The sequence below is a fragment of the Pithys albifrons genome, chromosome 21 (assembly GCF_047495875.1).
Source record: "Pithys albifrons albifrons isolate INPA30051 chromosome 21, PitAlb_v1, whole genome shotgun sequence".
Taxonomy (NCBI): domain Eukaryota; kingdom Metazoa; phylum Chordata; class Aves; order Passeriformes; family Thamnophilidae; genus Pithys; species Pithys albifrons.
The window spans coordinates 8617111-8633413 of NC_092478.1; the positions used below are offsets into that span (position 1 = coordinate 8617111).

The 16303-nt window shown below is 45.2% G+C and overlaps 1 protein-coding gene across 2 annotated transcripts in view; it reads right to left on the reverse strand.

Annotated features, from left to right (window-relative positions):
* Window positions 1-16303, reverse strand: part of VPS53 (VPS53 subunit of GARP complex) — a 63820-nt gene that overhangs the window by 5274 nt on the left and 42243 nt on the right. For both annotated transcript variants that reach the window (XM_071575050.1, XM_071575049.1), the window contains exons 17-20: window positions 13189-13267; window positions 7997-8145; window positions 2820-2889; window positions 385-522 (exon numbers count right to left, since the gene is read on the reverse strand). In XM_071575050.1, the coding sequence (XP_071431151.1) occupies window positions 385-522; window positions 2820-2889; window positions 7997-8145; window positions 13189-13267 (436 nt within the window). The remainder of the gene's footprint in view (window positions 1-384; window positions 523-2819; window positions 2890-7996; window positions 8146-13188; window positions 13268-16303) is intronic.

A 16303-nucleotide genomic window follows, 5' to 3' on the forward strand; every position in this document is an offset into this window, starting at 1 on the left:
CCCTGCATGATGGAGTCTGCACAAGGCCTGGAGTAACCTGAACTCCAGGGTTTGCCCTGCAGCAGACAGGGATGCTAGCTCTGATTTTCACAAGCTCCTGAGGGAACCTGGTGCCCCAGCTCTCCTAGTAAGCAGAACTTGAGCCCTTGGTTACCTTGAAAAATGAGGATGAGAACTCAAATGTGGTATTAAAAGAGAGTGGAGGCAAACCCAGGGTGAATGAGCCAGCTCTGTAGAACAGCTGGCAGCGCACCCGGACGGGCTCGCGTAGGTTCATGTGCAATTGCACATTGCTGCATTCAGGGGAAGGGCCCCCTGGAATTCGCTCGCTCCGGTTCCCAGTCCAGCAGTCTGGCTGGCAGGTTATCAAAAGTCTTGAGTTACCTTCAGGATCATTTCAGCCCGAGTCATGCCTTTCACCACTATCTTTGTGTAGCTGGCAGGAGCCTTCCTCACCACTTGGGACCCAATGGAGGGCAGATCCAGCAGAACCATCTTCAGAGAGTGGGTGTCCAGCAGCAGCTGCAACAGTTAATCACATTCTGTTATTCAGGCCCCTTTTACCAAGATCCATTAGCTGCTATGATCCAACATCCTTAGAAGTTTAACACTTCCCACATTGGAAAAAATCCTGGTAATTGAGACTTTTACCCACATCATGATACCGACCCACATAACACTTCAAGGAGACACAATCACCCACAGCTACATATCAGCACCATGGCTGATTTTAACAGAGCACTGCTCTGCTGACTGGAAATGACTTATGGCAGCCCAACATCTGGCACATCAGGCATGGATTTCCAGTCCTTCCCTTTGACAGTATAAAGTGAAACAATCTTGATTACCTGTAGCTGTATCATGATTTAGATAGCAAGGTCAAATGAACTAAGGCCAAGCTTCCCCCTGCACCCAGCCACCCACAGTGTCAGGTTTTTCTGCATTTACTCAATCACCTGATTGGGGTTTTGTTCCTTCAGAACTATGACAGGATAGAGCTACACTGAGAACTGCTCAGTATCCTGTGTTCACCAGTACACTGACACTCACAGCCTGGATGTTGTTTATTACTAGACCAGCAGATAAATAAGCAGCAGCCATGAAATTGAGCCCAGACAGAGCAGCACTGTCTGATGACAAAATGCTGTGGCTAAGGGCTTCTTAGAGCAAAATTACCCCAAATACAGCACTCCTCTGATTGCACAAAGTATGTCTGAAGGGATGAGACAAGACCAGTGAAGGACAGAAAGCTGAAATCAGACTAGAGGAAGAGCAGCACAATTTATTCCCACAGCTGTGAGTGTGAAATCCTGCTGGGCTGTCAGCACACCCAGTGCATTTCCTCTGAAAGAGCTTTCAGGAGCCAGTGGAAGCTCATTCTGGAGAGACACACCACATTATAGGCCCTGCAGAAGCCCCAGCAGTCACCACAACAATGTGAACATTTATGGAATGGCTTCAGCACATGTGGGAATTCAGTTTGAACACAAAGGACTGAGCTGTGGAGGGCGAGTGGCAGGTCAGGCCAGTTCCAATCTGGAGCCTGTTATCCATGGCAGTGTATCCTGTTTGTGCCATGGTTTGCACGAGGAGAACCAATGCCATCCACCTCGTCCTGGCAAGCCAGGAAACCACAGCACAAATGAGCAGCTCTGTGCACCCTGGGATGCTGGAGCCTGCTGTCAGCTCAGGCTGTCATTCCTGTGTCTACAAGGGATCCCAGAGATGAAAGATATTTCCATGGCTGGGGAATTCATATCTTTGCCACATAAACTCTATTATGTCTAATAGAAGTTCTGCACACTTTGTAGCCTTTGTAGGCTCTGTCTCCTCCCTCCATTTCCCCCTGTTATCCACTCCAGGTCCTGGGCATCACTAACTCATTCAGAATGCTTGCTGAGACAGAGTGTTGTTAAGTCATAGAGACAAACACAGAAAGCAAAACCCCACAGGTCTCATTCCCCACACTGAACACCTCCATAAACACTGCCCCAGTACCCAGATTTCAAACATGTTACTAGCAAACAGCAGGAAAAGCTGTATGTAGGACAGGTAAGACCAGAAAAGCTTAATCCCCAGCAACATTTGCACCAGGGGAGAAACTGGCGTGGAAAGATGCTGGTGAGTGACCAGGAGGGTTCAAAAGATGTGAAGACAACTGGGGTCCTCCAATGCTGTAGAGACAGAGACCAGCTGCTGAGACCTCTGTATCCCTAACCCCAGAAAGGTATGTCCCACTTCTAATGAGATATGTTCACTGAGAATCAGGCTAATCAAAACCTTCCCAGTCTGCTTTAAAGAAGCAAATTGGGCCTGTTATTCCAATACAGGGAAACATTAAAACCTTTTAACATTAGACACAAGCCCACTGCTGGTTAATCACTTTAGAAGCTTATTTAAAAAAATTCTCCCTTTAATCACTCTCAGGTTATTGCTCATCACACACAACGAGCAGGCTCCCTGCTTCACTCATTTGCTTCCCATTAAGGAAGAGGAAGGTTTTGATGTAAAGCTCCTGTTTCATTTTGCAGACACACACTGCTCAGACCCATCTTTGATGCCTAAAACCCAAGCAGCTTTGAAGCCACTGATTTGAAGTTCACGGTGGTCCCATTAGGGACAATTCCACCTTTTTTTTTCCACAGGGAAGCAGCTGCATGTGCAGGGGACAGATGAAAGCCTGCCCCTCCCAAACCTCATCCTCACAGAGCAGCAGGATCCCAGTCCACAGGCAGGGGAGGTAGACAAAGAGTCCCTGCCTCACTTTTTGAACCCCAAAGCCATAAAACATGTCAGCTAATGCACCTACTTCATCTTACCTGTTCTGCACCCACCATGCTGATAGGTTTGCACTTGAAGAGATGGTTAATGAACTTGGGAATGAAGGAGCTGCAGAGGAGAGATACAAAATGACAGGATTACATAAGAGTATTTATTTGCAGTTACACAGTCTTCAGTGGTTTGGTTAAACCAACAAGGATGGCTTCCACAGAGCCACTCCAAGTGCCTGTTTCCCAAGCTGATTGCAGACACATTAAGTATACCAAACGAAAAAATTCCAACCCCTGGGCACAATTCTTTTGCTTTAATCCCTACTAATCTCAAAGTTAATTGAGAAGTTGCATACATACTGAAAGTAAACAAATTGTTATAAACTATGTAAAAAGTATTACAGCCCAAGGTCGAGAACAAGCAAACAAACTAATGTCCATAATAAAACCAGCAACATGTCGGGATTAGCATTGCTATTCACAAGTGGAAGTATCCTAAGTGTATCCAGAACCTACATTTTACTGCATATAAGTAATTCCATAACATGCATATTACACACTGAACTTGAGGTCCAGCCAAGGCTGGAGGTCTGCTGGGCCCTGGACACACACAGAGGCACTCGTCCAGGAAGCTCCTGGCCAACACAATCAAGACAAGAAAAAGTTTTGTGGAAAGGAAAATACCATTACCATATTTTACTGACATGGACTTCAACTCAGAAATATGACTATGGTGCATATACCCAACCAGGGAGAGCTTGGCGAGGATGGAAGCCCAATATTCACCACACGGTACTCCAGAGCACCAGCTTTGGTTTTAGCTTTTTGTCTCTTGATTTTAGGCTTTGAGGTAAGAGTTTCATTCCTCAGTGGAGAAGCAGATGCTCCCTTCCAGCAGAAACACCAGCTGAGCACCTGCAGGACAAGCTCCTGCCCACCCACTCTACCAATGAACAGCACCAGGAAAGCTCAGGAGCTGAACAAGAGGAGAGGGGTCTTGTGTGAGTGACACAAACTGTCTGTCAAGACTGCACCACTCTGGCTCATCTTCCTCTTGCTGCCTAGTTTTTAATGTACTCAGCTTCTTTCACATGCCCTCCTTTGACTAAATGCCTCCAGGGCTCATGTTTCCAAGACCTTGCCCATGACCTGGTGGCACATCTTAGACTTTAATGGCTGTGTCCTAGGCTCATATCAGTCAGTCTGTTTTCTGTCCTTTTGAACGAAGCAGTGTTCATGATGATGATCTAAATTCAGCATGGCTTCCTCCTTGCATCTGTTAAGCTATTTGTTTCCTTCCCACAAAGCAAGGAGCACGGAGAGCATCTTGTTTGTCCTGGCACCTGTTTTCCAAGCCTGGACATTAATTTTTTGTCCTTTCTCATGGAAGAATGACAAAAGTGTAACTCAGGCAGGGAGCATGCCAAGATGCTGAGCAAACTAAAAGAAATGATTCAAGGAAGAGCCTTTCCAAGTAAGGCTTCTTCCCTTCCCCTTCCCTCAGACACAGTCACTACCTCTCTCAGTGAATCATTTTATCCTGGAGAGGTGTCAAGGAGAACAATTTCAAACTACTGCTGAGAACCAGCTACTGGGCTGCCCCAAAAAGCTTTGAATTTGGCTGTGAGAGAAACAACTTTGGCAACAAAATCCAAAGAGAAGAAGAAAAAGAAGCCCTGTCTTCTCTTGCACAAAAGCATTACAGTGCAGATTTAACCTGTTTAAAAAGCCCATTTTTCAGGTGTGTAGCTAATTCCCAGAGGGCAATTAGAGAGTGCTGAGCACAGCTGGAGCTTGGAGATCCTAGAAAATGATCAACTGCCAGCAGCTCTGGATGCAGCAGTCGCTACAAGCAGAACAGTGCAAGAAATAAATGGTACCTTTGATCTTGTAGGTAGATCCAACTGTCCCTCCCTCTGCAAGGTCAGGCATGGAGCTAAAGCTGATGTTATGTAGGGGAAACAGGGTGAGCCTTTCCTACCTTCTTGTAGGGGTAGTAGATCAGCAGCCAAAGACCCCCACTCCCCTCCCATTTTTTTAATATTATTTTCTACATAGCCACACAGTCTCATATAGACAGCACTCTGTCTTCCATGAGACAATTCCCAGGCCCCTTTGGATGGCCACCCACAATCAGTGCAGAGGGGTAAAGTGACCTTCCATCCCCACATGCCTGTTATTTCACGCTGCCTTATTGGAAACAGCTTCCCAAGTCCAGCAGGACAGACAAGACAAACCATAAGAGCCAAGGGCTGTTTTGGAATTTTTTTTCCCTTTTTCTTTTATTTTTTTGACTAGCAGAGACCATCAAGAGCAGTTGCACTTAACAGAAAAATGCACTTGAGCCTCTTGCCTAGGCTGGACTCGATGCCTGGCGCTCTCAGGCAATCCTGATGCAAATAATACGTGCATGTTCAGTGCTAATGCTCTGCACGAGGTTTGTGCTCTGAATGCCTTTACTCCCTGCACATTCACAGCTAGATTGGATGCCAGAATTCATTTACAGTTATGGCTATAAAATTGAACCCAGCAAACCCTCCATAGAAGCAGACAAGTCCCCAGCGTAATAATAAAGCAGTGCAAGACAGATGAGGAACCTAAAGCACAGAAACCACAGCATCTGAGAGGCTCCCATCCAACAGGAGTGGCTCTGCCAAAGCCTGAGTTTTCCTAATCCCCTGCACTGATGATGCATCAAACACAATGCCTTGCTGAATGAGGCAGACAGACATGCAACCACAGTCTGTCTGTCTGACGGGAGATGGACAGGACATCATTCAAAGCATTCTGGTGTCACTGAGTCACTGCAGCTGAGGCAAGTTTTGCTTTACACCACCCTCCGAGGTGATCACCAGCTCTTGCCCAGGCTGAGCTCAGCCCTGAAACCTCCAGGAGCCTCCTCAACATGACCTTCTCCTGCCAAACTCCTCTCATACTTTAGGCTGGAGCACCTGGCAGGACCGTGCTGCAACACCCACCCTGCTTGGCTGTTGGCAACAGAGGAGCTGCACCTCTGGTGAGGGCGAGAGCAGTTTGTTTTCCCTGCCTCTCAGTTCTAATCTCTTCCTCATGGAGGTCAGGTCACAGACTTCCCAAACATATCCCAGCCTCACTGCTGTGGTTTTTGATTTCCCAGGATAAGGTGCAGTGAGAGCAGAGCCCCCCACCTTGCCTGTGAGTGCCTCCCCGGGAGCCGAGTGCTGCTCACAGTCCCAGGGGAGCGAGGGCTGCACATCGGTCAAAACAAAGCAAAAATGACAAATTAGGTTAGAGATTGATGCAATTTCTGATGGCCATTTTTCTTCTTCCAGACTTGGCTCAGAGCCTGCAGTTTTAAATTTAGTGACTTTAGCTGCCTTCTCCCCTGTGGTCCTGTAACTCAACACTCACGCTTTATACAATCCATTAGAGCTGAGAAGTGGCAGCACACAAAGTCACAGGCATTAACATATGGAGAAGCACAATGCTTGTTAACAGGATTTTTGGCGTTGTGGGGCACACAAAAGGCCAGGTATTTATAGTGGGCAGGCCAGCATATTCCATAAGAATTCAGAGCTTCAAAAAATACAAATATTTGCACTAAAATGGCATAAGCATTTTAAAAAGATCGGTGTTCCCTTATCACCTGGAAAGTTCTCCTCAACACCAAGTTGTACAGATCCAGCAAAAACAATCTTTAGGAACCCAGTCTTCATTTCTACACTTGATCCATGGCACAGTGAGTTCAGGATGGTGTCTTAATTTTAACGTGCTGTAGATCAGAGCTGCAGTTGTCTTAAAAAAGTTTTGAAGACATCAGTAGTTTCTGTGCTGATGGAACAAGTTGGGATTAAGGCACTCGGCTTAGATGGGAACTTCTCTCAAATGGAAGAGCTGGGTCTTTTATCTGGAGTTTACTTGGTATGTGCTTAGCAATAAAGTTAAAAGGGAGGCAACTAAGCTGAGGTATTAAGAGTGTGCTGTGAACAGCTGAGTAAATGGGGTTTTTTATTTACCACTGTGTGATATAAAATTCAAGTGTAACCACACAGAAGGCTTTTCATGCAATAAATTTTCCCTGAGACAGCATTTCAAACAGTGATTATGGGCAATGTCATAATATGATTTATCAGTAACTACTCCTTAATGCAAACTAATGAGTACCCTGAGACAGAAAGGGGGGATGAAACTCTCAGGCCAGCCTTCCTGCTGTGAAAGCTTACAGTTCCCAGGAGAGCTGCTGCATCTCACCCTGTTGAAGCTCCAGTCTCAAACCCACCCAGTAACTGCCAGGCCACACAGCTTATTTCAGGGTGATTACCTTATTACAGATGAATGAAACGTTAAGGTATTTTAGAGTGACACATGACACGCACGCTACAGCTCACAAGTCAACCAGCACAGTCACATGTGGCACCAAAAGCAGCAGCTACAACTGGCAGAGTCCTCCTCAGGGTTTTTCTTGGGGTGCTGCCATGTGAAGCTCAGCTGGCCACAGGCAAGCAGGGAAGAGCTCACAAGTATCTTCCCAAAGAGCTGAATTTTTGTTTCAGACCCACAGCTGAAAGTTTGGATATCCAAGAGATGCTGGAGAGCTGCATCCTGAATCCACAGGCAAGGGCATTTCTGTCTCATCTGTCTGTTCTTTCGTGCTGCTCGACTTTTAAGTGACTTGCCAGGAAGACACTCTAATATCCCCCAAAATTTAAGTGTATATTTCCCCTCTTTACCGAACTATTTTTGCACAGAAAAGCAGCTTTTAGACTATGAAGGTAGAACAGACTCCTCACACATGCCCTCCTTACAGTGCTATAGCTGTTACAAATGTCATTTTGAGGCAAATGATGCACCAAACTTCTCAGTACCTGGCAGGCCCACAGCTGATCTCTCGGGGAAAAGTAGGTTCCCACAGCAAGAGTCGTGTCTACAGTCAGATATTCAAAGTCTTTTAAAGATGTCCAAGGCAAAGCCTTCTGTACTTGGCAGACACCAGACTGTGACCATCACACTATTTTAGGGGATGGTTTAGGCACATAGGGAGGAACCAATAAGACAAATATCTCAGAAAACCTGCCTCAGCAGGAAACTTGACACCAGAAAATGAACCTTGCCAGCAGCTGCTGGTGTTTGCTGCCCAACCCCAGCTCCTTCTGGGCTCTCCTTGGGTGCAGGGTCTTTACCCAGACACTGACAGTCATGGATAGAGAACCAGAGACCTCAATGAACTGTGCCCTGCTGTAACTTACTTTGCAAATTTTATACAGAACTGAGTGAAATACTTCCTCGTGGAGGCCAGGTTGTCACGGATGATGGGGACGTTCTGTTTAATGTGGAGAATCACTGAGGTGACATAAGGACTCTGGTCACCGACATGTTCCACGTTCTGCCACTGCATCTGCAGGGATAAAAACAACCAAAATTACTGTTTAATTCATTAAGATTCAAGCAACAGGTAAGGAAAACTGTACAAACTTCCTGCCAGAAGATCTCTAAGGAATCATTAAGAGACTGCCTCTGCAATTAACCACCAAGGTCAAGTTCTTCGTCACTACATCAACTGGGCAAAACCCATCCACAAGATACAAAAAAAACCCAGAAGAGCCTCTTTTTGCATCAGAGCAGAGAGAGATTGTGACCAGCAACCTACACAACCAGGGACCATGAGGATTAAAAAAGCTTTTGTAGCACACCAGACTGCTTTAATATGTAACAGTTTCCAGTTTGCCAGGATGAAGTGCCCACATAAATCCAGATTACAGGCATTTACGAAAATATCTGCAAGCTTGCAAAGTCTGGATGCCTGTATGGCAGCCAAGACTTTAATACTGGTAAGACTGATGACAGATAGATGGAAGAGGTAGAAACAGTCTTAAAGCCCAAAGCACTGTACACCAGCATAGCACACTGAAAACACTGCTGGTGTACAAGCCAGGATGCTCAACTTCAGCTCTTCCAAATACACGTAAAAATACAAAAGAAGAGTTACTCAGCCTCCCATTTTGTTTTCATTTACTGTCAGCAGAACTGCAACAGAACAGCCCCTGTGAGCCAGATGTGTGGCTCCCTTGGCTTTCTCTGAGCCTTGTTTGCAGTACACAGGGTACCCCCTGTGTAAGTCATGTGGAAAAACCAAAACAAGAGGTAACTGGGTATGGCCTGGCCAAGCAGCATTTATAGAACAGAATCTCACTGAGGAATATGAGCATCCAGAAAAGCACACTCAGTTCTGCTATGGCTCAGACACTACACACTCTGCAATGTTCTCCCAATAACTGTTTGGAGATTTGTTCCTCAAGCTGGAGCTGAGACAGAAGAAAAACACACAGGAAATCGGGGAGGAAACTGGGCACATGTGGAAGATGAGGGTTTTTTCTGTGGGGCTGTTTGCCCTCAAACTTGTTTTCTCAAGTTCTGGATTTTGCATATAAATGTTTTTTTTATTCCTGGTTTTAATTCAATTTAATACAGCTACTTTGCCCCCTGCAACTCCGTTGACTCAATTCCATCCAAACAACATGCAGTCTAAGTGATTTAGTCAGAAAGAGAAGCCAAATTCTTTGCAAAACCACAGTGTCTGAGTCTACACATGTCCTACCAAAGCTGTCTTTATTTAAACCAAACCAACCAATCCCCAACCTGCTTATCTCACATCAGCTGGGGAGCTACAAGGGACATCTCTCTCATCACCTGCTTCCCAAGTTCTCACAGACTCACGGAACATGCAGAGTTGGAAGGGCCCCACAAGGATCATTCAGTCCAAACCCTGGCCCTGCACAGGACACCCCCAACAATCCCACCCTGTCCCTCAGAACACTGTCCAAATGCTGCTTGAGCTCTGGCAGCCTTGGGGCTGTGCCCACTGCCCTGGGGAGCCTGTTCAGTGCCCACCACCCTCTGGGGGAAGAACCTTTTCCTGATACCCAAATCTAACCCTGCCCTGACACAGCTCCAGCCATTTCCTCAGGTCCTGCCAGAGGTCACCAGAGACAACTGCTTTCCTACTCTTCATGGGACTGGTCATGTCCAAAGAAAATACTTCATGTCTTTCTCACACATTCCCAGCACTGGCCCTTCTTGACAGACAGTGGACCCTCAACCAACACACCATCCCCATTCGAGGGGGAACAGCCAGAAAGTGGGAAGGGACTGCTGAGCTGAGTTATTGCACCAACAATAAAACAGTAGCTTTTTCATTTTGTTGGTCTTCATTCCAAAAGCAATACTTTACAATCAAAACCTTTAAAGCATGAACAGTAAAAATAACCCTTTGTGTGTGTGGATGTGGGTGTGTTTCACCCGAAAAAAACACCCAGTAGCTGCAGTGAAAGAAATAGCACACATACTGAAAAGTCATCAAAAGAAATATGAGCCCAATTCTGCTGGTACAGCTTTGTTCCTGCCGTTTTAAATTTATTCCTCCTTTTCCCTCATCCTGTGTTTTTCTTGGGATACCCACATAGTTTACATACACAAGCTGAAAACAAGTCCAAAGAACAGCAGCATCGAGGCCTCACTGAAAGGCACCTGTGCACTGTGAGGACAGAGAGTCTGCAAGGGCAGGACCTGGGTTTGAAGACCTGGTGCCACCTTCAGAGCTGGTTCTGACAACAAAAACACAGCTCTGTAATGGCTTTAGGGCTCTTAAAAAAGGGAGGAGAAAAGAGAAATCTGGAGCAAACCTGGGGGAGTTGACACCTAACAAGAGCTGTGCTACCTTCTGGGAATGGTGGAGGCTCAAGACTGCTCCTGGCTCTGCCTGGCTATGGGTTCCATGTCCCTGTGTTCCCAAAGAGCTAGCACAGGAACTTTCAGCTGAGGAGCCACCAGATCCCTCCTCCTTGCTCAGCACTGATACGGGTCTCCAGCAAAGGGGCTGCTTCGTGATTGAGTCTCCAAGTTTCCCTGTTCCTGGCACCATCCCACTGCCAGTTTATCCTTACAGGCTCCACACTTACAGGGCCCTTACAGGGCATGGGAGCATCCCTAATCAGACCAGCACCTGCTCCCTTGACCTTGTGTTGCTCCCACAGGAAGAGGTGGGAGGGGAGAGGAAAGCCGGTGGGAGCTGCCAGGAGCAGATATCGCTGCCTGGGAATGGCCCCCGTGTTCTCTGCCACGAGCTGGGCTTTGCACTGTCACATTCTGCACCGTGGTTGAGGGCTAAAGCGCTCTCCTGGGGACTTTTAATTAGCAGCTGGCAGCTCTGATTACTCTGCTCTCGGGGTTTTCCATGTGTGTATTGGAGAAATGATTAAAGCTTCGTGTTCAAGCGCTTGCTGATGTCCACTGGGCTGTAAGGAGCAGGGAACTGCAGCTGTGCCAAAAGGGTTTAGCAAAATGTAAAAAGCCAGCAAGTGACTGACATGAGTCACTAAAATGTCCCCCAGTCCCACTTACAAGCAGAGTTTTACATATAAATCGATGCTTAATTCAGCAACTAAATCAAGCTGTATCCAGTGCAATCCATAAACTTAATTGGGGCAAAAATATCCCACGCAGACTCATCCCAACAATTAAAAATGAAGCACACCAGGCAATATAAGTGCCTGTTCCTGATCAGTACAACACATTCACTGTACTTTGTTATCCAGAATATCACAACAGGGGTTTAGGGCAAATTCTTCTCCCACCCACATCCCAGCTCCCTGTCTTACAACCACGTTTAATCATTCTACACCTGCTGTAAAGTTTGATTAAAGATTATCACCTATAAATTTTGTAATATGGGGCCTTCTCATCATTTACCATTTCTTCCAGAACACACAAGGTAAAGAATGATGGAAACTGAGCACCATTCCCAGCTGAAAGCAATATTCCCGATGCCATTTGCTGTGTTAAATCTCTGAAAGTGGCCTGCAGCCAAAGTGGATTGAGAGGTTTAAGTATTTCATAATTTACCTCCATAGTTCCTGAATATTTTTGCAAGGGAAAAAAACACAAAAGCCAGACTCCAGCAAAGGACTGGGAATGTCCTGAAGGACAACAGGGTGAAGTAAATGAAAAGAAGCTAAACAAAGGAAGAGCCCTAATGGAGTATAAATCTTGAGACAGCAGAACTAGAATGGATCAGCCACAGTGTCTTTATTCCTCTAACAGAGACTGAAATTTTACGTTTCCAAATACTAGTTCTGCATTTAAACAATTATATGCATTTCTTATTCAAGTGTCTGAGTAATAACCTAACCCTGAAGGAAAGGGAGGAGAAGGGTGAAAAAAACCCCTCTTGCTCCAATTCCAGGTCTAATAAAAATCACATAGGAGTGCCTCTGTCTGATGCAAATAGTGGAGTGTGTGTACAAGTGACAAGTATTTATTTAGCTAATTTCATAACACTTAACTTGTTTATATATCATCAGTCCCATCACATGTGCTGCATTTTACCAGTGTTCCAAAGACAAAAATAAATGGCCTACCAGCTGCTGCTTTCTCAAGGTTGTGGTTTACTGGGGTATAAACAGTCAGAGCTAAGTGATTCAAATATTACCACACTCTGTAGGTTCAGGAGATGTGAGGAACTGACACGGCTCACAGGCAACACCTGAAGTGCCGAGCCCTTCCTAACGGTGTTATTTTACTGGGCAAAAAAACCCTCTTTCCATTTGGAACCTGTACAAGCTCTATTACCAGCTGCATTCCACTTCAAATATTAGCTGGGGGTGGCTGGGCTAGTTACAGCTGGAATACATCATAAAGCAGAAAGCCATTAAAATTCATGGCAGCGAGACAGTGTGTTGATCCTACAAAAATGGAGCTCTATGTTTAATATTTCTAATTAAAAAAAAATAGTTCAATCCACTTTTGTTGTCTTCACCTCTGTCTAAAGCAGTCTGGGTTTTCACAATACTTTGGCAAGAAAACACAGCTCTGCATTTCATACATATAAAAGCCAGCAGTGTAACTGCAACAAAATCCTTAAGCTCCAATCACAGGGGCCTCTCCAGGAATGGCTCCATATGTCCTTGAGAGGATCACAGAAGCAATAAGGCTCAATATCAATTCCATATCACCTTTTGAGTACCTCCATTTAACAGCCACAAACAAGCAGGCCAGTAAAACTTGCCAGGGAAGACAAAGAAAAGAGTGAATATGAAGGTGTACTTGAAATTTTATGCTAACAGAAAGTTTTCCCAATTTTAAATGCTCTCACTGGCATTAGGAATGGAAAGAGAAAGCCTTGTGTATTTACTGAATGTATTTCATTGTCCCTGTGTTTTAATGTGCTGCAAAAGCCTGAAAGCTTTATTCTGAATAATCAGAGGGTTTGGAGTGAGGGATATATAAATACAGCAACTGCTGCTCTTAGAAGCACGAAATCAATATATGGTTAAATCTCAAGGCAGTGTAAAATGATATATCAATAGTAAAATCAAGCAATCAAAGCATACAAGAACTCCACATGGAACTTAAGGCAACCTCTTCCCAAAAATCCACCCCTTACCTTGCTCATAGCAGTCAGGGCAGGGTCACAGGCTGCATCCAGGTCCTGCACTAACAGCTGGATGCTGTTGGAGATCACACTGCAAAAAAAAAATCACACAGAAGTTTTAGAATCATACTGAGTATCTGAGTGCCAGAACTGGAGCATTTGACTGTGAAAGGAGGGAAATCATCTACTGGCTGACAGTAGCACTGTGATGTGAATCCACATGGCTACAATATGTGCTGAAAAGAAGCTGAGAATTTCTGCAGGGAGCAACAGGATGGACTTCAGTGCAGAGAGGATGTTTTCACAGTTGACCTTTCTCTGTTTAGACATGTAGAAGGGGCTGCAGATCAAAGGTGGCAGATGAGGAAGAGGAGAAACCCCTGAGTACCAAGACCAGACTGGGATTCAGCTTCAAATTTAATCCAGTCTGCATAACACCAACATTTTATCATCTTTCCATTTCTTCACAGTCAATACTCTACTGCTTATAGGAACTTGCAAAGAGGATTTTAAAAATTACATCTGTGTGAGTTCTGTGTCTCCCATGTGTGAAGATGAAGGCAGATGTCTTATTTACACTATGTCTAGGACTGCAGCCATCCATTGTTTGAGTTTCTGAGACATATACCAGACTAAAGGACACATTAGTCAAACGCATTTCCTTCATTTCCCTCCATCCCCCTTTATTCTTTTTTAAACAGCATGATATTGCTTAGAGACATATTTAATGCCACCATATTACGATGTGCATAAAGGTGCAACTGATCCTAAAACAACAGCCAAGAAGCAGCAGCAGCTCAGACCACCCTCATGGGCACGAAACCAGCACTCACACTGCAGACATTGCTAGAAGCAATAACTGACTGTGTTTCACTAAGTACAGCTTTTAAAAACAGTGTAAACTTTAAATCTGCCACAGATGCCTGTTTACAACCTCAGGATTATATTTGCAAGAAACTGGATTTTACTTTTGCTTTTTCCCATGATGGTAGCACAGATGAGAATCACAGAACTGTGAGAAATCTAACCAAGGCTTCTTCAAACCATCCTTCCTCCCCCTCATTGCCTTTGTGAAGTTTTGGATGCTCCTCTGGGGTTCACTGTTCAAAATATTTTTAAGTGTCCACCTCCTCACTGAGTTGTGGTCTCACCCACACTTAATTCTGATCTGTGTCTTGTTCTTCACCATGACCCAGAAAGTTTGCCTGTTCTCTTTCCTACAGCTCCAGCACACAAAGTCTGGAACAGGATGCAACTTCCTTCTAAGCAATTAATTTGTTTGTAAAGACAAACTCATCCAAAATTAGTTGGAAAAACTAGTATGGGAGACAAAGTGACTACTGGCTTCAAGTTACAGGATCTAAAACTTGCATTGGGTTAAAAAAAGCCTGTGAATGTTTCTGCTGGTACCTCTGCTTCTGCTGGGCACTACAGAATTGACTCCCTTGGGGGATTCCACCAGCCCAAGCAATGCCAAGGGAGCCAGACTGAAATAACCATCCTGTGGGCACAGCTGACTCCTGCAGGGCACCTGCTGCCACTGGTGGGACGAGCTGTGGTTCAGCACCAGTGAAACACAATGCTCTGAGTGGATGCAAAGTGACCCCATCACTGGTGTGCCTGTGCCCCAGGAGTCTGTCTGAGGCTGGATCAGAACTGCAAGCTCTCACCTAAAAACCACCAGTTTGCAAACAGGGAGAGAAGCCCATTTGTCTGCACTTCAAAATAAACACCTGCTGTGGAGGGGTAATGGTGCAGCAGGAAGGGTGTTGCAAAAAGAGAGCTTGGATCCTGGTTCTACAGGACAACACTTCAAACCCTTACCCCAGGCAGCACATGAAGTACTTCAGCTGCAGTGGGTGACTCCTCAACAATCCCAGACATGCACAGAGGCTGATAGATTGAGAAGTTGAGTCATGAAGGAGCAGTACAGTCCTAGTACAGTAAGTTCTCAATAAGTGAGCCCAACATTTCAGGCCTTCAGAGAGTCTCTGAACACTGCCCACAATCCCACAAGAGACCAACAGGGCAGGAAGTGGGAATGATGGATTTCTGGATTTGTATGACAATAGCTTTTCTTCTGTTGAACTTCAAGAAGAGCTCATAATTTTTCCCACATTTCCTAAAAAAACTGCTTTGCCAGCCCAGGGATAAGCCCCTCACCTTTACATACATTTTGGGTGGTTCTGCACTTGTCTTTCCATGAAAGAAGAAACACTTTCCAAGGTGCATAAACAGCATTTTATCACTTACTTTATGACTGTGCCTAACAAGATATCAAATCCCAGAAGAGACAAGTTGTTTGATGCTGAATGAGTGAATGCCAGTGAGGTTTATAGCTATGACTTACACTGACAGAAGGCTGGACAAAGCGCTGCACTGGAACAGAATGAAAGTCAATTAAAAAGCCTTTGTTACAAGATATATCAGCCCTGTCAGTTTGACTTTCAAGCTGTCCAAAACAGCAAACGTGAACTATATATTAAATAATTCCCCAAACACATCACACTGGCTGCCTGCAACCAACTGCCTCGTGAGGCAGCCACTGGGAACTGAGGAGTGGCTCGAGGTTGCTGGTTCCTGCTGGCAAAACTCACCCTCCACTTGTCCATGTAAAGAAAATCCTATCACAGGGCATGTTTCATTTCTACTCCCCTGCTGCCTTGCTTGCTTTGGCTTAGTGGACACAGCAACCCTAGCCTTGGGTCAGGGATTCACTCTTAAAGAGGTCTGAGAAGGGAAGGGAGTCTCTGCAGCCTGGAACGGAGCCTGAGACCACGTGAAAAACCTGGATGGAGACTCAGTGGGAGCCTGTCCACTGCAGCAGGAGAGGAGGAATCACAGGCAGGAAGTCTTCTAAAAAAAGTATCTTACTGCTCTCTGGGCTGAAGCTTAGTTTTAGGGAGAGAGCTGCTGATAGGGATTATTTTCCCAGTTTTGCCAAGACTTTCTTTTGTCCGATATGAGGCAAAACAACTTTTTTTTGCCTCAATTTTCTTCTCTCAAAAAAATATTCAATCTGTCTGTCAGTGGTGGAGAGGGAAGGATGTTAGAGCAGAATATTCTTAGCATCGTTACATGAAAAGTTATTTTAATGAATGTTAATCTTCTCTCAATTATAATCCCC